The following is a 25,336-nucleotide window of genomic DNA, read 5'->3' as shown; positions in this document are numbered from 1 at the left end:
AAAACAACATTCTTGGCAAAACATTCATCTTTATAACTGCAATTCTACCTAACAAGGAAAGCTTCAAGTTTGACCATATTTCTAGATCTTTTTTCACTTCTGTCCAGGTTTTTTCATAATTGTCTTTAAATAAATTCACATTCTTAGCTGTCATATTCACACCCAAATATTTCACTTTTTTAGCCACAGTCAACCCCGTCTCATTCTGAAACCTTTCTTTTTCAATCTGTGTTAGATTTTTCTCCAATACCTTAGTCTTTAACTTATTCAATTTAAATCCTGCCAATTGACCAAACTCTTGGATTATTTCCAAAACTCTTTTCGTGCTAGCTTCTGGCTCCTGTAATGTAAGTACCAGGTCATCTGCAAATGCTCTCAATTTGTATTGTTTGACTCCGACCTGAATGCCTTTAACCAACTGGTCCCTCCTGATCATATTAAGCAAAACCTCAAGGACCGATATAAAAAGTAATGGGGAAATAGGGCACCCCTGTCGTGTCCCTTTTTCAATCTTAAACTCTTCTGTTACAACATTATTTACAATTAATTTTGCTTTCTGTTCAGAATATATTGCACCTATACCATTTTCAAACCCTTGGCCTACCCCCATCCCCCGGAGGTTCTTCAACATAAAACTCCAAGAAATGTTGTCAAAGGCTTTCTCGGCATCCACAAATATCAAAACAGCCTTAGTGTTTATATTCACTTCCAGCTTCTCCAAAATGTCAATTATATTCCTTACATTGTCCGACAAATGCCTTTTCGGGAGAAAGCCCGCTTGGTCCCCATGAATCTCCTCCATCAAAACTCTTTTCAGTCTCTTTGCTAAAACATCAGCAAAGATTTTGTAATCCACATTTAGTAAGGAGATGGGTCGGTAGTTCTTAAGTTGGGTCTTTTCAGTCTCTGTCTTTGGTATAAGTGTAATGTAGGCCTCTCTCCACGTATCGGGTGCCCTTTTCCCCTTCATGATCTCATTACAGACTTCCTTCAAAGGTTGTATAAGTCCTTCCTTCAAAACTTTGTAATATTTGGAAGTCAGTCCATCCGGTCCAGGTGATTTGCCCAACGTCATGTTTTGAATGGCATCTTCTATTTCCTGTATTGATATCTCCTGATTCAAAATTGTCTTACTTTCCTGCGAGATCTTTTTCAGCCCATTTTTCTCGAGGAATTGTTGTATATCTGTTTCATTCTGCGGCCCTTGTGTATACAATTGTCTAAAGTAGTTCTGAAAACAATTCCTAATTTCTACTGGGTTGCATATGTTCTTTCCTTCCACTTCTAAGTTTGTTACCGTGTTGAGCTTTTGTCTCTTCTTTATTTGCCAAGCCAATAACTTGCCACATTTATCTGCAGATTCAAAAGACTTCTGTCTCATTTGTTTAATTTTCCATTCTATTTCTTGATTCATCAGTTCCATATATTGTGTTTGGTACAATTTAATTTCTCTTAGAATCTCTTGCGATTTTGGCTTCAATCTTAATTTCCTTTCCCCTTCTTTTATCTTATCCAAAATTTTCTCCTTCCTCTCATTTTGCTTTCTTCTCTTTAATGTATTTTGTTGTATCAAAAACCCTCTCATCACGGCTTTGCTTGCGTCCCATACTATTCTTTTTTCTACTTTAGTCCTTAGATTAATTTCAAAATAATCTTTCAGGGTTTTTTGGGCCTTTTTACAGATCTCCTCGTCTCTAAATAAGATGTCATTCATTCTCCATCTGAAAGAACCAGTTGTTGTTTGCTTCATCACCATCTTTACTGCATTATGGTCGGAGAGAGTTTTTGGGCAGATTTCCACTTTCTTTATATTCGACGCCATACCGCTAGTCACCCAAATTTGGTCGATCCTAGTCCATGTCATTTTGGCTTCAGAAAAGAAGGTTCCCTCTCTCTCTAGTGGGTGTTTTGTTCTCCAAATGTCAATCAAATCCATATTGTCAGTCATTTCAAAAAAGGTTTTTGGTAGTCTTCCATCTTTTGTGACTACCTGTCTTTGTGCTTTGTCCATATTTGTTGAAACTACTCCATTCATGTCTCCCATCATAATCAGTTTATAGTCCATATAGTCCATTAAAGTCTCATGCAACTTCTTAAAGAATTCTGTTTTCCCTTCATTTGGTGCATACACCCCCACTATCAGAAATTTTTCTCCTTGAAATTGAATTTCAATTGCCAAATATCTTCCTTGGTCATCTTTAAAAATTTGTTTCGGCTGCAAATTTTCCTTTACGTAGATCACCACTCCTCTCTTTTTTACTTTATCTGAAGATATAAATTCTTGTCCCAGTCTCTTATTTATTAACAATTTTCTATGTGCTCTTGTCACATGGGTCTCTTGTAAACAAATCAAGTCCAAATGATCTTTCTTCAAAGCATGAAATATATTTTTTCTTTTTCGGGGGTTGTTTAGACCATTACAATTCCAAGTTAGAAGTTGCAAAGCCATGATGGGGTTATTTAATTCCTCCTACAGCTCCCAATTGTTGTTCGTCCTTTGTCGGTGGTTCTGTGTCTTTGTCTAATCTTGAAGGATGTCCTTCTCCTGGATGGGTCTCTTTCTGTAGGTCTTCTTCGTGTTCTCCCAAGAACTTGTCTTTATCACTCACTGTTTTTATTCTTCTTTTCTTGCCTTTGTATTTAAAAGACAAGCCTTGGGGAAACTCCCACCTGAATAGTATGTAGTTCCTCTTCAGTAGTGTCACCAAATCCTTATAAGGACCTCTTGCATCCAAGATACTTTTAGGGATGTCTTTAAAAATCTCAATATAAGAGTCCTCAATCCGAAGGGTTGTTTGATAATGCAGGTTCAATATTTTATCCCTCTCTTCTTTGGATCTTAGAGTTATCAAGCAGTCTCTGGGTCTATTCTTCTTCTGCCTTGTTCCCAACCTAAATGCACTCTCAATTTTGAGCTCTTCTTCTTTCAAATCTTGCTTCCAAAAGTCAGAAAACTCTTTTGTCAAATAATCCACCAAGTTGTCTCCTTCTTTTTCCGGCACAAGTCTGATCCTTAGATTTTTCTCCTTGCGTTGCATGTCCTGCATAGAAAGTGTCAGTTCATACTCATCCAATTTCCTGTACACCGGTGGAAGTTTCCCTTCAACAGCAGTAGCAATTTCTTTAGCTTCTTCGGCTATCTTTCGCGTTGTAGATGAATCTTCCAATAGTTTCCCAATTGCTTCTGCATTAGAGTTCACTTTATTTCCAAGGTCAGTTATACTTTTTGTATTCAGATCAATTTTCCCAGAAATTTCTTCAATTTTCTTATTTGTTTCAGCACCTTGCTTCTTTAATTCCTCTAAAGAATCACTTATTTTTCCCAAGGCCTTTGTAAACGCATCTTCTGAAGACATTGTTTTCACTCTTGCCTTTGTTGCAGCTGCAGTTCCCGGGGCCCCTGATACAGAGGCCCTTCTTTGCATAGAAGAGTCCACTTTGTATTGTCTACCAGATCTCAAAGTTGTTTCTTGTGGATCTTCTTTCTGTTTACCATCTGCCATAACAAAGTCTTTCGTTCAAGGTCATTCCCACACTCTTAAACTGTCAACAATAAAAAGTTCTCAGGTTTTAAATTCCACTTAGTTCCTGAAGCTGGCCAAATCCTCTAGAGGGCGCAAAATCAGTTTCTGAACTTTAAATTGTTCCCACACTTCCAAAAAGCAAAAGCCCTCCAAGTCCCTTACTTTGTAAAAGATCCAAATTAAAAGTGTCCTGTAAATGACTTACTATGTAACCAAATACGATGTTTCAAGTTGAGAGTAACCAAAGTCTATATGTCAGTTACTTTCTAACCTTATTTGTAGCAACCGTCCTTAGCCGGTGTCTTTCCTCCGGCAGTCCGACCCCCAGGTAGAAAAGCAGCAGTAATCAGTTCACTCTCCTTTAAATTAGGCAGGAAATCCCTTTAAAGCCTTCTTCCCCCCCTCCCCTGCCTTTTGGGGGGGAGTTCTTTGCTTGGTGTTGGGTTTCTTAGCTCATAAAAACTCCTGTCAGAAGTTACAGCTTCACTGTCTTTCGCTTTAATCTTGCTGCAGGACGGTAAGCAGACTTCCTTTTTAGTGCTTATCCGTCTCGGTGCCCAAATTCATTAATTTTGACGTCCAATTTGTAATGCAAACTCAATCCTACTCACGGAAAGTTGCTCTCTTTTAGTCCAAAATCTTCGGAAGAAGTCAGCGCTCTCCGCTGATGGCGACGCGGCTTCGCTTCGCAGGCTGGGTGAAAGCGACTCTCAGCACCGCTCCACGCACCCCTCCGCTGATCTATAGCCTTTAAAAAGGCTATTTCACAACGTCGGGGGGGGGCAAAGGTGCCCGCCGAGTCTCCGGTTCACAGGCTACGCGCCTGTGACTTTTAAGGGTCTTTGCTCCGCCGTGAGCAACAAGACCCGAACCCGCGAAGCAGATCTCTCCCGGAGCTCCGGGAGAAATCCGCCATTCAGCGCTGGCGCTAACCCGGACAGGAGTGGTGTGTTCTCCTTCACGTTGAGGAGGATCGCCGAAGAGACCTCCTTTGATCTTGCCGGGAGACGCAGACAGGAGGTCATAAGGATTCAAGCCGGGCACCTGGAGGGTGGCCAAATTCCTCTGGACTACGAGCTAAGCTGGAGGCTCTGCTCGCTTGAATTCCGACAGAGGATCCATGTGGATCCATGCTTTGTAACCATGGAGGAGGGAAGGAAGGGGAGCCATGGATCCTCTGCTCACGACTGCAGCAGATCCCCCCCGCCACCCGCAGGCATTCACTCCATAACACGCACAGACATTTCCCCTTACTTTCTAGGAGGAAAAAAGTGAGTGTTATGGTGCAAAAAATACGGTATTTTTTGCATATTGATTTTAGATCTTGTGGAAATTCTTCAATTTAGTTGTGTACTTTTTATGTTTTATTTATTGTTTATGACTACCTTTGTTAGGTTCGTAACTACGTGTTTTTTTCCTGTTGCAAGCCACCTTGACCATGGTTTTAACTATGGAAAGGTGGTATACAACTAAAATGATGTAGGTAGGTACGTGTCTTCCTTCCAGGTACTGGCTAGAGTTGGGCAACTTCAAGGCCCCTGCTCTCCCTTCTTAGGGTTCTTCATTTTGAAACCAGACTTGGGTTCTTCAAATTTTCCTTTGTAAAGTAGGGCACATGGACACCCTACATGCAACAACTCTGAAAATCAATCGACCCTGAAATTCATAGTTTAAAAGCTGTAACGGCCTGCATGTGGTGCTGAAAAGACTGTAAGAAGGCACAACATGAGCCTCTTGAGGGCATTAAAGAGAGCAGAGGGCCTTCTTGGTAGTGGCACCCTCCCTGCGGAAAACCCTCCCTTCAGATGTCAAGGAGATAAATAATTGCACAACTTTTAGAAGACATCTTAAGCCAGCCCTGTATCTGGACGTTTTTAATGCTTGATGTTTTTATTATGTTTTTAGATATGCTGGAAGTCAGCCACAGTGGCTGGAGAAACCCAGCCAGATGGGTGGGGTATAAGTAATAAAATGATTATTCTTATTATTCAGTTACTGGGGAGCCACCACCACCAAGTAGGCCTTTTCTTCATTTATCCCAGTATTGCTGTTTTTTGACCTCTGTTTGTTTTAGCAATTGCATCCAATAGCAAAGTTCGCCTAGAGCGAAAATTGTAGCAAAAATGTCTAGCACTTAAAAAAACACTGAATATGAAGTTTTAAGATGTCCAAAGCAACTTAAAATGCATATTTTTCTGCGCATAAGCTGCATTAAATTCAGTGGGTAAACTATCCCTATATACTGTATGTCAATTGTAAAATCCAAATTGTTAGTATTTCACATACCAAGCTTTTAGAAAGCTTTTAGACTTTCCAGAATAAGCCATTTAGACCTCATAATTTTGTATACATTTAACCCCCCCAAAAAAAATGTTCCTTGAAGGTGAATAACCATATTAATATTGTTAGAGCCACCAATTCCATCTACATGCCTTGGGAGATGTATGCTATCATTTTCTACTCTGGTTAACCACGTACAGCTTGTTCATGTCCAAGTGACCTTTTCCAGGATGAGTGGAGTGCTAAGTGTGGTAAATGAGTCGCGTTCCCTCATCTGGCATGACAGATGTTTGATTTTCTTGGCATTTGCAGGAATGCACAAACAATTATGAGTGATATAGCTTATGTGCCAGGAGTAAAGCCAGCTACCTTGCATTGCACATTAGCCATCATTTCAGTATGATGAATCTGGCACTTTGTGTTGTACTCACAGAACTTTATCAGTATTTGGGAAACCATAAGCAGGGGAAATGCTGCTCTGGGAAAAGGTCGCTCCTTCCTGACTTATCATGTGCCACGAGGATGATTTAAAGAGCTTTTCAGAATCGACATTCATTGCAAGTCATAAAAAATAATAAACAAGCAGAATTCCTGCCATGTACTGCTCAGAAGCTGATCTGATTAGTTTAGCGTTGGGTGCTTGTGCAGACCATTAATTGTCCCCAAATCAGCTTCTTGCCAGTGAACACATGAAAAACTGTCACCCAGTCTCATTTGTTCATTCAGTGTTCTTGGTCATATTTATTTCTGAATATCGTGCTCTCTTGAAGGTTCACTGCAGGTAGCAATATTTACACCCTCTCTTGACAACCCAACAACAGGTTACCATGCTTTTAGCCCATTTTAGACACTCAAAACAGAGGGGTTGAGAGAGAATGGTTTGTTAGCAGTCATGTCACAGAGCCATGGCAAACATCTCCACCCCCAACCCCCTGGCGATAATCAGGATTCTGTAGCTGAACTGTTTTCGGACACACAGTTTTCCTTCCTAAAGGAGCAGATAATATTTTACTATAGAATCACAGAATCATAGGGGTGGAAGGGAATTGAGGATCATGTAATCCTGTGGTTCCCAATGTGGGGCACACCCAAGGGGGGCAATTTGATTTTTTTGGGGGGGGCAATTCGAGAATGAGTTAACAGTGGATGGCTTTTTAGGCTTCCTTCACGTAAATACAGTGGTACCTCAGGTTACATACGCTTCAGGTTACAGACTCTGCTAACCCAGAAATAGTGCTTCAGGTTAAGAACTTTGCTGCAGGATGAGAACAGAAATTGTGCTCTGGCAGCGCAGCGGCAGCAGGAGGCCCCATTAGCTAAAGTGGTGCCCCCGGAACGAATTAAGTACTTAACCCGAGGTACCACTATAGTTCACTTTTTGAATAATATATAACTGGGGGGGGGGCATGTCAAGATTTTAGAGATGCTTAGGTGGGGCATGGCCAAAAAAAGGTTGGGAACCACTGATCTAATCCAACTCCCTGTAAGCAGGACTATGCAACTGTCCTGCATGGGGATTGAACCTACAACTTTGGTGTAATAATATTATTTATACCCTGCCTACCTGGCTGGGTTTTCCGAGCCTCTCTGGGCGGCACCACACTTGAACCAACTGAGATATCATGTTTTGTTTTATTTAATATTACTGCTCATTCTGGGTATTAGCAATAGTGTTATGTGAAATTTGTTTAAATAGAAATCTGTAGCTTATTTGGCCAAATGTAAAAAGCCTCCCTCTTTGAACAAGTATTCCTACTCGTTTGTGTTGCATCTCAGCATGCAGGTAATGGATGACTCTAGTTTCAAGTTAGAAACTGCAACCATACCAAGGCGTTAATGGAGAGTTTTACATAATTATCCCATCTGCTTTCTACTGGGTGAGAACACAAAATACAAAAGACTCAAAATGTTAAGTTTTGTGCCCAGTATGAACAATGGTGCCAGATGTTATTTCTGTTTCAAACAGTTCCAGTAATCAAAGGGGCAGCGATTTTTAAAAATTGGCAACGAGAAATTTCAAGGTATATCTGGCAGGGTAAGAAGCCGAGGATAAAATTTAAGATATTGACAGACACAAAAGAAACAGGAGGCTTCGCCCTGCCAGACTTGAAATTGTATTATGAAGCATCTTGCCTCTGTTGGTTGAAGGAATGGATGAAATTAGAAGACACGGATGTGTTAGATCTTGAAGGTTTTGATAATAGATTCTGGTGGCACGCGTATTTGTGGTATGACAAGAAACGGGTACATAAAGGTTTTGAAAATCACATTATAAGAAGGTCTTTGATTGAAGTGTGGGAAAGATATAAAAACTTGTTGGAACAAAAAACTCCATATTGGTTGTTGCCGTTGGAGGCGATAAGTGTGAAGAAAGTCAATATGACAGGGGGTTGGGTGACATATGAGAAGTTAATGTGTAAAAGTGACGGAAAATGGAAAATGAGACCATTTGAAGAAGTTAAGGATTATGTGAATGACTGGCTGCATTTTTTTCAAATCAATGAGATGTTTAGAAAAGATTTAAATCAGAGGGGTTTTGCTGATAAAGAATCAAAATTTCAGACAGAAATATTGAATAATTATTATAAGATTTTAGCAAAAATGTATAAGATATTATTGGAATGGTGTACGAAGGATGAGGAGGTAAAATCAGTTATGATTGACTGGGCCAAAGATATAGGGCATAATATACAAATGGAGGATTGGGAAAGACTCTGGAAAGGTTTAAGATTCACTGCATGCACAGTTATAAAATAAAATGTTATGAAAATGATGTACCGATGGTATGTAACACCTGTGAAGTTAGCAAAAATGTATAAGACAAGTAACAAATGTTGGAAATGTAAAGAAAAAGAAGGTACCTTTTTTCATATGTGGTGGGAATGTAAGAAGGTAAAATGCTTTTGGGAAATGATTTATAATGAATTGAAGAAAATGTTGAAATATACATTTGTTAAGAAACCAGAAGCATTTTTACTAGGCATTACAGGTAATGAGATAAATAAGAAAGAAAAGAAGTTATTTTTATATGCAGTGACAGCAGCAAGAATATTGATGGCCCAGAAATGGAAACAGGAGGAATTACCTACGATAGAAGAATGGAGAACTAAAATGATGGATTATGCAGAACTGGACAGAATGACAGGAAGGATCCGGAATCGACGAGATCAAAGATTTACAGAAGATTGGGAAAAGTTTATCCAATATATGCAAAAACTGAGTGATAATCAAATTACGTTTGTAAGTTTTAAGGAAGCTCTGTGAGGGGAAATGGTTAAAAGGGCAGAAATGTGTAAAAGGTAACAAAGGGAAGGAATGGGAGACAAATTGAGGGAAGTCAAAAAAGAGAAGTAAGATGTAATTAAGATGTATGGAATGTATAAATTTGTTTTTGTATTTGAAAACCAATAAAAATATAATATATATATAAAAAAATGAACAATGGTGCCAGGAAGGATAAGATTCAGGCACAAGAAAGCACATTTTCATGCAGCAGTTAAAACTATGGAACTTGCTCTCACAGGAGGGTAGCGATGGCTACCAACTTGGGTGGCTTCTGAAAGAGGATCAAATTCCTTGAAGACAAGGCTATCAATGGCTATTAGTCATGATGGCTTTGTTCTGCCTCCAGTAAGAGGCAGTACTGCTCCTGAATACCAGTTACTGGAAGGAGACAACAATGTTCCCATACTCAGATCCTGCTTGAAGGTTTCCAACAGGCTTGCTTGGCCACTGTGAGAACAGTTGGGCCATTGGTCTGATCAAGCATAGTGATATTAAATTCTTGAGAATAATCTTTTGGATAATATTCTCAATTAATGAGATTATTAGATAATTTTCATTTAAAATAGAATATTCATTTTAATGCATTGAAAATTATATAATTAGTTAATGTACATGTAGTATACTAGTTACTGGCACTAAATAAAAATATAGAAACATCAACTGTTTAAATCAAGGCCACCTCACATACTGTTACACATATTTGTACAGGTCTAGGTACTTTTAAGTGTATAAAGCATTAAAGCTACTTTCTGTAAAAAAAAATCAGTGTATGGCCAAGGGTGTAAAATTGCTAAGAATAAGGTCACACCAAAATAGAAAAAAGGCTATTACATATAGTTGAGATACATACAAATACAAATGTTTATCCAATTAAATGAATAGCATTTTTAAAACTAAAAAAATATGTTTTTGTAGCTCACATTTCAGAACTGCAAATGGGGAATGACACAATGCCCAGTAATGTAACTAGATCAAAAAATCATTATTCATTGCTTACACTGGCATATCACAGCTTGACTTATTTACTAGATTTTTTAAATGTGGGTTGTAAAACTGGTTCTTACATTAGAATTTAGTTTGTGGAGGATATTCTCACCTCACATCACTAATGAAGCAGATTGTTATATTCAGAATGTAGCTAAGACACCAGTAATTTAGCAGTTAATTTCTGGTGGCCCATCTGTTGAGAGATTTCTCGTAAATTACACTTGATTACAAGGCCTATCTGATCCAGCAAAACACCTTTAAAAATTCTTAAGACAAAACTGCTTGTGAAGGGTTGCTTAGTCATTTCTATGGGGGATAGCCAATGATAAGTCATACTCAGTGTAGACCCTTTGCAGCCAAGTCCATTGATTTCAGTGGATCTAGTCCAGGTTTGGCTTAGTTGGTTATCACTGTAGATCACTTGCCTTACTTTAAATTTAACAATTAGTAGGCCAGAAAGCAGATGAGGATTTACCTATGGAACCCATGGTGGCAATACTAACATGCAAAAAGCTCCCTACCTTAAAAACAATAAGAAATGTTGGAAAAAGAATGTTTGTAGTAGAACTAGAAATGGATTTGGGCAGGAAGATTAGTTCTGGTACCAATGACGAATTCCTGAATTGTGTATGTATGCAAAGGCATCCGGTTACTTATTTTGTAGCATGTTTTACCTGAGACTGTTTTGCACATGAGTCTAGGTTGGTGGACTTCAGGGCTGCAGTAAAAAAACGAATTCTCTCTGAGGACTGCCACCCTCGATAATAGACTACAGTATAGGAATTCCAGTTTAACTGTGTTTTTTTTTTAGTAAGAATGCTTAATATTGCAGACCAATACTTTCTCTAGGAGCAAACCATGCTGCTCTTTCTACAGTTGGGAGTGGCATACCAACACTGAGTGCAAGAGAAAAAGTAGTCCAGTTGCAACAACTGAGACACATTGCCCACAGCTGGACCCCTATCAATGGGATCTGGGCCACTGATGAACACCCTCAAATAGAACATCAACCCCTCAGTGAAAAACTCAAGTTTCCCAGATTTATGCCAGTAATTACATATTATAGAGAAACTGAAAGGTGTGTGTATGAAGGTACCAAACAGACTGAATAAAGGCAAAATATAAAAGTCTCATCTCCATTTTCAATGAGGATGGAATGATTCTGCATTGTGGATTTCAATAACTGAGCAGCAAGCAAAAATAAAAGCCCACACTCTATTTTCAGATTTAATTTTTATTTACAAACACATCCAGTGTGATTAGTCTTAGTTGTATGCTTTCTTTCAGAAAAGAAAGTTGTACTCTAGATAAACTTCCATCTTCATTCTGAAAGAGAAATAAATAAGTCAGGCAGACAGAATGTCCTTCCTTACAAATACTTTACAGTGAATTCAATAAATCAAATTGTGAAGTATACTCCAAAGGCATCATCACATACAGATTAGACTTATGCATTAACATTTCACGGAACACTGTGAAATTAGATCTGATGTGGACATTGGAAGCTGTTTTATACTAGCTCAGAATACTTATCCATCTGGTCCACTACTGTCTTCCCTGACTAACAGCAGTTTGCCAAATTCCAGGAAGAGATCTTTCCCAATAATTGCTAATCAATATCATTTCAACTGGAAATTCTGAAGGCTGGATCCAGGATCTTGTGCATGCAGATGGTCCAACAACAACCCATGCCCCTGCTCTTGTTTTATAGAAGCTTTTTTATTAATTATTATTATTATTATTATTATTATTATTATTATTATTAATGCCACAATCTTGGAGGGGAAGACATTCCAAACCCCTGGCCAGCAACAGCGGGGCTTAAAGAAATGGCATAGCCGCTGCTGCATCTACAAACCTGCCATCCATGATGACCAGCACAGAAGGCGGTGGAGAGTATGGGGAAACAGGTAAAAATGCCACTATACTACGCCAGTTCCCAGTGAAGGTGCACATATCAGGCCCATCACTGGCACATAACGGTAGAGAGCTGGTTCAGGATCAAGCTGTAAAGGCAAAGGTGCAACACCTTTCGCTTAAGTACTTTTCCTTCTTTCAGCTCAACAGCAGAGATCAAACTGCTATGAAGTTGACAAGCTTAAATATTTTGCTAGTGCTTTTAAATGAGGGCTCCCACCTTAATATTTTTGATGCCAATTCAAATCTGGATTTAATCAAAGGCAATTTATATGTGTGCAACTTGCTCTACCTGCATTACCCAGAATTTTAACTACTCACAGGAATAGTGCCTACCACTTAAAGAATAACACAGTAATATTTGTATTTCTTCACCAGCAAACAAACTTTTAGTGTTAAAACAAAAATTCGTAGTGTATGTATAGTTCTGTGACAATCCAAGTAATCCACTGGCACACAATAACAAACTTAGAGAGATATAAAACAAATAGTAGTAATTACCCATTATTGTATGTTCACTTCTTGAGCAGCTGGTGCCTTACTACAATAAAAGGAGCAGCAAATCCACTTCCAAAGAAGGCTGCCATCATTGCCAATAATCGCCATTTGTTTTCCACAGAAAAAGGGAGGTTCTGGAGAGACAAGAATTTTGAAGTTCTTTTATAGCGGTGGTACCAAGTTATTAATATGCGCAAAAGCTAATTTAGCCAAGTCCTAGAAAAAGTGAAGGAAATTAAAGACTTAATTGCTCTGATCCCAATCATTATCATTTAACTGTACTCAATGTGCATTCAGCCATATTTTTAAAATGTGGCAGTGTTGGTACCAAGACAGATTTTTGCCCTGCATATGGAAAGACTTCATGTACAATTTGAGCCAGGCTTCCATCAGGGTATTCATTTGCTTGACTCTTAAAAGAGTATAAAGGCGTAAACAATGATTAATCATAGGTGAGACTAAGATCATGATCTAATTGTATTTTCATGGCATTATTGCAATATCACCATTTTGTTTCCCTCCCAAATGATCTTCTGGCAACTTCTTTAATAGAATTCACGAAGAGGACTAGGTACATCAGAAAGCGTTTACAGTATCATCATTATTCATACTGTTATGTTCTCATCATTTGTACCACTGGAAACTTAGCAGCCAAGGAGAGAGAATCATGTTGCATTAGCAAGAATATTGTACTATGTCAGTGCTTAAAGCCCACAAAGCGATGCACTGAGTTCAATGTCTATAGATGGGATCTAATATGAAAACTCCACAATGTTGAGATAGCTCAATTGGTAGAGCATGAGACTCAGGGTTGTGGGTTTGAGCTCCATGTTAGGAAAATGATTCTTGCATGGGAGAGTTGGGCTAAATGAACTTTGCTGTACCTTTCAACTCATAGAATTGAATTCTATGATCAATCTAATGAGTTAGGTGCACCAGTGGAACGTTTTGTTGGAAGTTTCTCAACCCATAGCCTTCTCCCCTGTGATAAAACTGCAGTACTATTTTGAAACCAACGAGATTTTCAAGACGTTTCCAGCAATCCCACCTAAAGTAGCCCTTTAGAGAACTGGTTTCATATTAGCTAAGTACTGCATAACCCCTGTTTTTCAAAAGCCAAGCCACAGACCCCTACTTTTGAAATTTTTGATATCCCTGTTGTAGTTATTGTTATGTGAATGGTACCATGGACCCTCTGGGGTCCGAGGACCACCGACTGGGAACCACTGCTTTCGATCCACGCTAGCATACCTCCCATTTTGTACAATGCATTTGCCTCATACACTGAAGGCTGCAGCCCGTAGCCTACATGGAGCCATTTTGCCTACTGGGGAAAAATGTCCTTGTATTTCCACCCCCACATATAGGATTACTCCTATTTTTTTTTTTGAATCTCAAATTAATAAATTAGTATTAGTAGAGATTGCCCTTCAGTTGTTCAGATTTTTAGAGGGAAGTTAGCCAAAGTCTTTGAGCTTTTTTTGGGGGGGCGGGGATCACCTTTCACCTTTGTTGAGCTTTCTTTTTAGAGGGAAGTTACTGTTGAGCTTTTTTTTATTTGAAGCGATCACCCTTTAGTTGTGATCTAAAGGGTTAGGTTCAGTCAAATGGGCGAGTACAAATAGCATACATTTAATAATAAAAAATAATGTGGTGTTGTTGTAAGCAGCTGTAGGGCGAAGCAAGGTCCTAGTGGAAGAGCAACGGCTGGGGAACGGATTGCTATATGACCTCCGAGAAAACGAATGAAAAATAATCGCTTCGCTAGAGAGATTGGGATGGAAGGGGGGATCAGCACCCCTCCCTCAAGGACCCCCCCGCCTCCTCAAGCCCAAGCGCCAACCAAGAAGCACCCCCGAGACCCCAAGAGGCGCAAATACCCCAGCATGGCGGGCAGATACCTCCTGGGAAGCTCCCCTGGGCCAGGCCCGGGGGAAAAATTGCGACCTCTCCTTCCTCCCCGGCCCCGTCCTACCTTTCCAGGCCCCTCCTCATAATGCGAACGGCGAATGGCCGAGGTGGCGAACCGGCGGACGCTGACACCCAACATGGCGCCGGGAGGACGAGCACGCACGACCGGCAGCGGAGGGAACCTGAGCGGAAACTGGCTGCCTCTTCCCTCGACACGACCTTGGCGGGGGTCACCAGGCCCAGTGCCTTATGGGAAAAGCGGAGAAGAGGAATCACGGAGGCCGAAGCGGGTAGGACGCCTCGAAGCATCATGGGAGTTGTAGTTCCCGCGGGCTGGCGGCGCTGAGGGAAGGGCGGAGCGACGCGGCAGCCCCGCGGTCTCACGCCCAGTGTACGGGCGCAGAAGCGTCAAGGGTCCCTTTTGTTATGCTTAAGCTGAAAGGCGGCTGGGGGCGGCGGGAAGCCTTCGAAACAAGCTCGGCACCCCCATCCTGCCGCCTCCGCCGCCGCCCTGCGATAGCTCTCCGGTTGGAGTGGGAGAGGGGCTGCCCGACACGTGGCGCTGAGAGAGCGGCGAGCAGGCAAACCTTTGGCAGCTCCAAGTGCTTCTTCGCTTGCAGGGCGAAGCTACCTCTTTCTCCTTGATGCGCTTAACTTGTGACAGATGCATACTATTATTAATAAAAGTGTCGTCGTTGTTTATGGGTTTATCGTATTCCCCTTCACACACGCGCGCATAGCTGTCAACTTTTCCCTTTTCTTACGAGGAATCATATTTGGAATAAGGGAATTTCCCTTAAAGAAAGGGAAAAGTTGACAGCTATGCACGCGCGCGCGTTTCAAATGAAATGCACGCCAAGGAAAACGCGAGGAACTAAAATAAACGGCAACAGGCATCATGTCATATATTTCCTCGTGTTCTCGGCGTGCATTTCATTTGCCACGTGAATACTATTCATATTGGTACTATCAGTAATAACAGCAATGTTGTTTTTAAATTATATAATTCGTTTGCCTATGCATATTATTCATATTGTTCTCAGTAATAACAGCAACAATGTTGGGTTTTGTTTTTTTAAAAAACACCCACCACAAGTCATTCTATAACTATAGAGGCCAAGGAAGAAAACAAACATCACCATCAGTATAATCATTTATTAGACTTGTTGGTCACTACTTACCCAAAGACCTCCTGGGCTAACCTCCCAGAAGCAACATCCTTGGGGTTGTAGTAAATATGCTCAATGAAGATGCTGATCCAGTGTACAGCAGCTGTGAAAAAGGCAAATCCTATGCTAGGAAAGAAACTGATTATAAAACTGCCAATATCATATGCTGTGACCGCACTTGGAATACTGAGTACAGGCCTAGTCATCTCACCTCAAAAGGATATTGCAGAGCTGGAAAAGGTTCAGATAAAGGCAACCAAAATGATCAATGCGATGGAACAACTTGCCTAACAGGAAAAGTTGCAGCATTTGAGCAAAGGTGACTTGATATAGGTGTATAAAATTACGAATAGTGTGGAGAAAATGGGTAGAGAAAAGTTTGGTCCCCCTCTCATTACACTAGAGCTTGTGGACATCCAGTGAAGCTGATGGTTGGAAGAAGCAGGACAGGGAAAATAAAATAAAACTTTGCACAGCATGTAGTTAAAGTATGGCATTAGCTCTCATAAGAGCTAGAGAGTGCCACCAATGAGAATGTATTTAAAAGAGGATTAAACAAAATTATGGAGAAATAGAGCCACGATGGCTATATTCTGCCTTCACTGTCGGAGGCAGTATGCCTTTGAATACCAGTTTCTGGGAGTTGCAGGAGGGGAGAATGCTTTTGTGCTCATGTCTTGCTTGCAGGTTTTACGTGGGCATCTGTGAGAATAGGATGGCTGGACTAGATAAGCCATTGGCCTGATCTGACAGGCTTTTCTTATATTCTTAAGTGACTGTGTTCTGGAAAATAATGGTACTACATTATTAATTCCCGATAAGACCTCCTCAGAGGTATGATAGTCAATTACATGAGAGATGCTGAGAAAAATGGTATTGATTTAAAAAATGACTAGGCAACTTCAGATGAGGAAAAGACAGAAGCAAAGCATCATGCTTAGCGAAAAGGGAAAAAATGCCGTCAGCCAGCCCAAGCTAAGCACTGTTAAGCCCCGCTGATTTCATCAGATAGAGCTTAGCACAGATTGTCCATTAAAATACTTAAAAGGATATCAGGTAATATGGACAACAGACTTTCACCAGATCCACAGAAGGTAGTTAATAATGAAATTGGCTGAAATAAACAAAAGATAGCTCCATGTTAATTGAAAAAGAGTCAGTTAACAGTGTCCAACTGGTGTATGCAATGACAACCCAATAGTAGTTTGCATGCTGGCAGAACATCAGTGATCAAACAAACCATGGGGTCCCCAGTGCAGTCCACCAAGACCATTAGTTCACATATGACACTGTGTATGTCTCTAAGACTTAGACTGGATCATGATACATTAATATTCTGGGGACCACAGGTCACTCTTCCTTGCAGTATTTGAATGTTCCCTGCAAGCCGCTGTTAGAATTCCAGTTTCAGCACTACCTAGAACTTAAAACAGGTGAGCTGGTGAATCTTCCTGTAACACTGCTGGACTATTTGTGCAATTCTGGCACAGCTGGTGCACCTGTTGGCATCTTCCATCCCGAGCACTTAATTGTTGCTGTACAGAGTCTTACAGCTGGGGCTGCAACTCTGTTAGACAAATTGCCGCTGATTAATCATGCATGCTTTATTTGATTAACCAATCAATTAAAATTGCATATGTTTGCAAATAGGTTAAAATATATATTTCTGAAGCAAGAGGCATACTTTCCTTACAGTGCATAGATGTGTCATTGCAGTTGCCCTCTCGAAAGAGCCACTTTCCCTGTAATTTAACGAAGAGAGAACTCTTCATTTTAAAACTCCAATTTGTAGAAGTATTTATATTAAAAAATAATACAATTTTTAAAATTCTGCTTCTAGTAGTTAGATTGGAAGGAATGATGCAAGCGTGTGATTGAAAAGAACATTATTTTATTATAAGAGAGGACTAGTTTTATTTTTGTGCATATGGAAAAAAATGTCCCTGCATTTTTTTAGTGTAGTGGTCAGGCTAGGATATTGAAGACCAGGGTTCAAATCCCACTTAGCAAAAAATAAATAAATCACAGGGTTATATTGGCTGGTCAATGTTGCTCTAGCTAACTTACTTTGCAGGGTTGCAGTGTGGATAAAATGAAAGGTGAAACCTTTCACACCACCTTGACTTTCCTTTAAAGATGAGATAAAAATATAATTAACAAACAAATAATATGTGTTTTTAGATGTAAATCCCACTGTCTTCATTGGGACTTACTCTCAAGGAAATGTACATCAGGCTTCAGGCTTCAAATCAGGTCAAAAAGCTTTCAGACAGGACTGTATTGGTTTTAAAATGCATATCTCTTCTCAAGCCTTCCTTTTTTTGCAGGTATCCAGAACCAATCATCTTCTTCATTCAAAAACAAAATATTTGTTAAGAAAGCCTGAAGGGCTGACAATTTCAGCAGCTAATCATCCAGGACTCTCTCTGCTTCATAAAAATGAACAACATTGTAAACGATAGCTCATTGCATTTTGTATGCGGGAAGTCGTATGTGCTAACCACTGGGGTAGCAAAAGATTTTCCACCAGCTCCTGAATAGGCTAAAGTGCTACACAGAATTTCATTTCACAGCTGGACACTCTCCAGAGCTGTGTGAAACTGCCAATTTTTGGCTTTGAGCACCTGAATGCAAAATGGGTAGTTTTGCAAACGCACGTTAACCACATATGCGATCCAGCTTGAGAACATCATGTAGGGAGTGAATAGAGTTTTTGCCTGCTGAATTAGCCAGACCAGACAAGTCTGAAATCTATTGCTCAAGCAGAACACCTCCATTTTCATTAGGTCCCGCAGCTTCTAATAGGACAACGTTCCCTGCTCTAAATGACAAAACAAACAAGCAACAGTGCATCCAGGTTTTCAAGCAATGCAGTATGTTAAATGGTTTGAGCCATGAATGAATCTGTACACAAAGGATTCCCAGCCTGATCCATGGATGGAGGAAGGAGCAGCAGCAGCAGCAAAATGAAGTTGCACTTCCTTAACATGAAACATGATTTCTGGTCACAGCGGTGATAAAATAAATGCAACTGGAACCAGTGGGATGAGCACACATGTAATGTAGGAAGCTGCCTTATATCAGTTCAGGCTGTTTGTACTTCCAATTCTGGCTGTTAGTGGCTGTCCAGAGTTCCAGACAAGAGCATTTCCCTTCATCTTCAGCCCGACCCTTTTAACTTAGATGCAAGGATTTACTATACAGTGGTACCTCGCAAGACGAATGCCTCGTAAGATGAAAAACTCGCAAGATGAAAGAGTTTTACGTTTTTTGAGTTGCTTCGCAAGACGAATTTCCCTATAGGCTTGCTTCGCAAGACGAAAACGTCTTGCAAGTTTGTTTCCTTTTTCTTAAAACCGGGTGCATTGCTTGAAGAGGTGCAGTTCCGTGCTTCGCAAGACGAAAAGTTCGCAAGACGAAAAAACTCGCAGAACGAATTAATTTCGTCTTGCGAGGTACCACTGTACTGTGGCTTAGTGGTACAGTTATCTGCTTGGCATGCAGGAGCCCCCAGATTCAATCCTAAGTATTCCCAGGTAGGACAGGGAAAGAACCCTTACTGAAACCCTGGAAAGGCACTGCCAATCAGTGTTGTTGGTATCCATCTGTCCCAAGAGACAACCTAACCCTAACCCTAACCAAGCATGGAAGTCTTTGTCCATACAGTTTTATATGCACCAGCCCCCACCCTGATGCCTCTGTGAATGGTGGGAGGAAGATAATAATAATAATAATAATAATAATAATAATAATAATAATAATAATAATAATACCCCACCCATCTGGCTGGGTTTCCCCAGCCACTCTGGGCGGCTTCCAGCAGAATATTAAAATACAGTGATTCATCAAATACTAAAAGCTTCCCTAAACAGGACTGCCTTCAGATGTCTTCTAAAAATCAGATAGTTGTTTATTTCTTTGACATCTGATGGGAGGGCGTTCCACAGGGCGGGTGCCACTACCGAGAAGGCCCTCTGCCTAGTTCCCTGTAACTTCACTTCTCGCAGTGAGGGAACCGCCAGAAGGCCCTCGGAGCTGGACCTCAGTGTCTGGGCAGAACGATGGGGTGGAAATGCTTCTTGAGGTATACTGGGCTGAATTGTGCCCGGAAATGGAATGGGAGCCAATGTAGGTCTTTCAGGACCGGTACAACTCACAACTTGTATAACTCACAACTTGTGCACATTTAACTTGTGTGCATTCAGTTGTACACACTTGGGGGAAATTAAAAAGGGGCTGTGCATTCAGGAAAAAACAAAAACATTTGGCAACCCTACCCCCTGCCATTGAACCTAATGCATTTTGACTATACACAATTTTGGCCTTAACAAAAAAAAAATTTCCTTCCAGTAGCACCTTAAAGACCAACTAAGTTAGTTCTTGGTATGAGCTTTCGTGTGCATGCACACTTCTTCAGATACATGAAGAAGTATGCAGTTTCGTGCATGCACACGAAAGCTCATACCAAGAACTAACTTAGTTGGTCTTTAAGGTGCTACTGGAAGGAAAATTTTGTTTTGTTTTGACTATGGCAGACCAACATGGCTACCTATCTGTAACTGGAATTTTGGCGTTGGGCACTATTCCCAGAACATCACCCCAGTGAAAGTTGAGTGTTGCCTGTACTCAACAGAAGCCTGCCAGCTATTTCCCTCTGTTGGAGGATAGAACTGAACACGCCACGTGGCTTGTCCTGCACTGCCTATGCCTAAAACTAGCCTGCTTCCCTCAACTGTGAAAAGGATGCTGTTCCATTGCCCATGCAGAAGTAAGATTCAACTCGCAGTCCAGCTGGCTTATGTGTGGAATGGGAGGAAGGCATCGTTTTGTCCTTGGCCTCAGCCTCAAGTAGCAAAATGTGCATTCATTCTACCTAATGGTGGCGCCATCTGGAGTGGCAAGAATGGCTTTGTGAGCCTGAAGCCACGGTTTGACACTGCATGTGAACCAAGCCAACGTCTCAAAGCCCTTTCATGGAGTAGCATCCGTAAATGTATTTGCCTGAGGTTAACAGCTTAGTGAAATGGTTTTTCAAATGGTTAAGGAATAACACCAGAATGTAAGAAGAACCCTGGCAGATCAGACCAGAGGCCTGTCTGGCTTTCTGCTTTCACAGTGATTATCCAAATGTCTACTGGAAGCTCACCAGTGGGTCAGAACTGGAACAGCACTCTTCCACTCATGATCCCTGGCAACTGCTTCTGCTAACAGAAGTAATATGTAGTCATTATGACTACTAGCTACTGGAAGCCTAATCCCCTTTTAAAGCAATTCAAGTTGATAACCATTACTACGTACTGTGGTCGTGAATTCCATATGCAGGGAGACACATTTAAATGTTAAATCTCCTTCAATATCAGCGAATTAAAAGTTTAGTTGGCGTTTAAGTGCTGATGCATCATGGGAAATAAAGCTGACAAGATAATAACCCTTTCACTTTATATTTATTTTCTGGGCCTTGTGTGTTTATTCTTTTGCCTCCCATTGAGCATAATGCATTTGTGGAAGGCACAACAATTTTTGTCAAATCTGTCACACTGTTTCCCAAAGAGCATTTTACTAATAATCCCAGTGTCCTTGGCGATGCATGGGGTGATAGTTGTCTCGGTGATATATGTGATTATGATAATGCTGTTTTTACCAAAATACAATTTTTGTCATCTTTAAAGCAATTTTCCCCCAACAAAGCTGAACAATTCACTCATTCAGTCAGTGGTTGCGCTGGAAACATCACATATAATTTGCCTGTACTGTGTTTCAAAGAATCTTTGCCTTGACGTCTCAGATTGCCGAAAATAGCAGGCTTCCTTGTGTCTTTGGAAACAGAATGGTGGAAACTTATTCAGCACTTCAATTTTTAAGTTAATGGGTTGGGATAATGATAGCCGAATTACAAAACATCATTACATGCTGTCCGGCTCAGCCTATCAACAGGTAATGCAATCCTGTTTGCAATTTTGTTATCATTGTTTCAATCCATTAACATATACCTATCAATTTTGCATACTGGTGCCTATATTTATGGTGCAATTTGATTTCTGGCTTCTTTCTCCTGCCACTTTCACACATACATACAGAGAGCTTTGTGGAGTAAAGAATGAAGTGCCAGTACTTGTATGTTGATGAAAACGGTGGTGGCAGCACAACGTAGCTGCCATGGTGACTGTATCAGTGTGTACCATTGCAACTGTATACATATATGTATGCTAAGGGTACTTAAATGATACACTCTCCTCTGTTATGCATGATATGCATGCACTTTCCTTAAGCCCTACATGCAGTGCACCCAAGCAAAACTCCCATTCCTGAACACTAATTATGTTGCTGGTCCTCAAACTCTGATGGAAACAAGTACAGCAGAGTCAAAGACTTGCTTTGATTTTCATCAGCAAAGCAGGATAAATGGAATAAAGAAAGATGTATCTTGCTTACAGTGCCAATTCTGCGAATGCTTAGCCAAGAGTAAACATCACTGAACAAGGGGAACTAGATAAACAAGCGTTGCATTTCAATGCCTGCCATGTGAAGCTGCAGTCTCTTATGAACTATTTGTTCGATCTTGAAGACACCTTTGTGAAGTGGAAGAGCATGTGCTCTCTGCTTTTGGCACACTGTGTTTTGGGTTGTATAAGTTCTTCTATTGAGAGTGTATGAGGCCTTGCCTTTGCACTTTGGCTGTGGGCTTCCCCTGGCCTGGTGGAGTCCCTGCTGGGCTGTTGGCGCTCCTTTGCCTACAAGAGTTGTATTCGCTCTGGGAGAGTTGCAAAATTTCCCCTTTCCCCTTGATGGTCTTTTCCAGGTACAGTGGTACCTCAGGTGAAGTAATTCGTTCTGGAGGTCCGTTCTTAACCTGAAACTGTTCTTAACCTGAAGCACCACTTTAGCTAATGGGGCCTCCTGCCGCCGCCACACCGCTGGAGCACGATTTCTGTTCTCATCCTGAAGCAAAGTTCTTAACCTGAGGTAATATTTCTGGGTTAGGGGAGTCTGTAACCTGAAGCATATGTAACCTGAAGCATATGTAACCCGAGGTACCACTGTACAGCACACTGGAAAGTGTGGATCTGTGGCTACAACATTGCACACTGGGTGCCCAAGCCCATGTTACATGGCTAGGTCACAAGGGAATATGTTGGGACAGCCTGATGCCTTGGCTCATGTCTCAGACTGTGGTGATGGGCCTGCATTAGTCATTCAACTAGGCATGAATGATATGGGAAGCAGGAAAGGCATCAGCCTCACTTCTGCAGCAGTTGTGGATCTCAAGGCACCAACACACAGTGAATTATAATGCACTACTCAGTTCTTCCTGGGTTCAAGGCAGGATGGCCACTTACACATCATCAAAAAAGAGGAGAGATGTTTGTGTCAAATTTGCATACACCAATTTATAAGCACCAAAGCCAATTTAGAAATAATTACTAAAGGAATACATCTCACCAGAGCGGGACACACTGGAACCGGGTGCTCAGTCTGTTGCTCAGGTGCAAACTGTTGATGGGCAACTTCAAGGGCCCTGCTCCCCCTTTTAATGATTCTTTATCTTTAATCCAAACTTGGATCAAGCAGCTCTTCAAAGAGAAGACGTTCTTCTGTAAAGAATGCAGTGGTCCAAACGTATGCTGTGATGTATAACCAGCACAATATTTTTTTTAAAGCCAGCTTTTGATATCTTCCTTCTCCTTGTCAGCCTGAATGAAAGAGGGTGACTTTGGCTCCCATAGAATCAAAGGGTATGAGAGGGATCCTGGAAGATGCAAGCTCAGATTTGAACTATGGTGATTTACAGTGGAAAACGGAAAAGACACTTTTCTTCCTGAATGATAACCATTAAAGATCAAAAGACTGCAGGGTGAATTTCTTAGATACATGTTTAAAGAACAGGTAACAGAATCCAGCATCAAATACAAACTATCAGGATGAAGGACCAAATGGCAAAAGATTTGTACGATCTGAAGAGAAACCAAATGAGCAGGTAGCTACAAATCTGATTTTTCTTAATTAATCATTGGAGTCAGGCAGATTGAGTCTCACTGTGAATGCTGTGTACAGAGAGGCGATGCTTATCTTTCCATTCCCATGCAGTGGGATTTTCTTACCAGGGAAAGTGCTGGAAAATTTCTCTTCCTGGAGAAATTTGGAGAAATTCATTCATGAATTTTCACCCTAAGGCTCCTAGCTGCACAGAGAAACCAATCTGAGTTCCACCCACTGCATGGGAATGGAAAGATAAGCATCACCTCTCTTTGCACAGCATTCACAGTGAGACTCAATCTGCCTGACTCCAATGATTAATTAAGAAAAATCAGATTTGTAGCTACCTGTTCATTTGGTTTCTCTTCAGATCGTACAAATCTTTTGCCATTTGGTCCTTTATCCTGATAGTTTGTATTTGATGCTGGATTCTGTTACCTGTTCTTTAAACATGTATCTAAGAAATTAGCAGTGACAGTAGCACAGCTGCTTTCTTCTTTTGTACATTGTTTTGTTGCTGCTGCTGCTAGTGCAGCTTTTGAGGGTGCCTCAGAAGTCAAATCTCTCTGCTCGAAGTCAGGAAAGAGCAGTGAGCACAGTAACCTCTGCGTAATGGAATACCCTTCCAGTGGAAGTTAGGTAGTACTGAAGTAAAACTTGCTCTGAAGCTTAAAGCCCAAGAGCCTGAACTCCTCAATGTGTATCCAGCAGAGTTATTCATTCCTTATAACATCTCAGCTCAGTTCTGGAATTCATGAGCAAACCAGGGAAGCTCTTGATTAAGTGATGCTAAGCTTCTTGCTTCATACCAGATTGTTGAAAACTCTTTCTCCTTACATTGCACAGTTCACTGATATTGTTAATAGTAACTTTTGCATGCTGTGTTGGAGGGAACGGGGGTGTCCATTTGGTTTAATAGCTTTGTTCTGCCATCTAATTACAATAAATATGGCAAATAAAGATCTACTGTCTGAGCTTTTTAATTGGACCCATTTTTCTCAGGATGAGGATAAAGGGCAATTCAGTTTCATTGGTTCTCGATCCAGCTTTTTTTACAGAGGGGGAAAGAGAGAGAGAAAGAAAACTAGAGGTGAAACAGATGTTCAGAAGTTATATAGGGTGAGATCAGATGATACCTTTTGCCTTCCTCAGCTTCCTCTGGTAAGAACCATTTTACCTCCCCAGTCACCTGGATAAACTGTTCCTGCCTCAGATGCCATTAGATGTCTGTGTTCAATAAAAGGCATGCATGTGTCAAACTGCATATTCATAGGCCCAGATTCCAGATATAACTTTGGGATTAACTGCACAATGTGGTCCTAAATATATTGGCTTTTAAGCATGTTTGTCCCATGCACCCAGTGGTGTTGGAAGTGAGGGAGATGCATCAGGTGGGCAGGGATAGAAAATGATCTCTTATTTCCTACTGCATGTGGGGAAATTATCCAGGTAAAACGAATAAGCAGACGCATTCTAATAAATATTTTACTAGATAATAAATATTCCAATAACTACATAGATGGATTTTAATAGAATGTCTTGCTGGCATTCCCCGTGATAATTTACAAGATTTACAATTATTATTGCTCTTGGAAAAGCCAACCCCCCCTCCCAAACTATATTATGTTATGGACACAAAAAGAAAGCCTTTGGAAAGATTTAACAAGTCTTTTAAAATAGAGTAGCAGGCTAAAATATTGTGCGAGCTAGATGTAAAATTCAAGTGTCCTGTCATCCTTGACATTCATAAAAATAAAATACTGTGCATTGTTTGCTTTTATTATTTCTGAA

At 40.7% G+C, this 25,336-nt stretch overlaps 1 protein-coding gene and 1 non-coding gene across 2 annotated transcripts; both read right to left on the bottom strand.

The window, feature by feature from the left end:
- Positions 1-11,294: 11,294 nt before the first annotated feature.
- On the bottom strand, positions 11,295-14,639 carry LOC128423411 (cytochrome c oxidase subunit 7C, mitochondrial). Its single transcript, XM_053408528.1, has 3 exons — positions 14,467-14,639; positions 12,495-12,625; positions 11,295-11,402 (listed from the first exon to the last, which is right to left on the bottom strand). The coding sequence occupies exons 1-2, from the start codon at positions 14,539-14,541 to the stop codon at positions 12,509-12,511; spliced, it is 192 nt and encodes a 63-aa protein (XP_053264503.1). The 5' UTR covers positions 14,542-14,639; the 3' UTR covers positions 11,295-11,402; positions 12,495-12,508.
- LOC128423807 (small nucleolar RNA Z39) lies at positions 13,064-13,125 on the bottom strand. Its single transcript, XR_008332868.1, has one exon. It is a non-coding gene; the product is annotated as a small nucleolar RNA Z39 (small nucleolar RNA).
- Positions 14,640-25,336: the final 10,697 nt, after the last annotated feature.

This window comes from Podarcis raffonei, chromosome 11 (genome assembly GCF_027172205.1).
Source record: "Podarcis raffonei isolate rPodRaf1 chromosome 11, rPodRaf1.pri, whole genome shotgun sequence".
NCBI classification, from domain to species: Eukaryota; Metazoa; Chordata; class Lepidosauria; order Squamata; family Lacertidae; genus Podarcis; species Podarcis raffonei.
The sequence above is the reverse complement of the archived record's forward strand: the minus strand, read 5'-3'. Positions and strand labels throughout refer to the sequence as shown.

What these genes read in the sequence shown, in the direction of transcription:
- LOC128423411 (XM_053408528.1), bottom strand. Translation starts at nt 14,541, where the DNA reads ATGTTGGGTGTCAGCGTCCGCCGGTTCGCCACCTCGGCCATTCGCCGT. An exon ending in ATGAGGAGGGGCCTGGAAAG is followed by an intron (nt 12,626 to 14,466) that starts GTAGGACGGGGC and finishes TTGTCTCTCCAG; the next exon opens with AACCTCCCTTTTTCTGTGGA.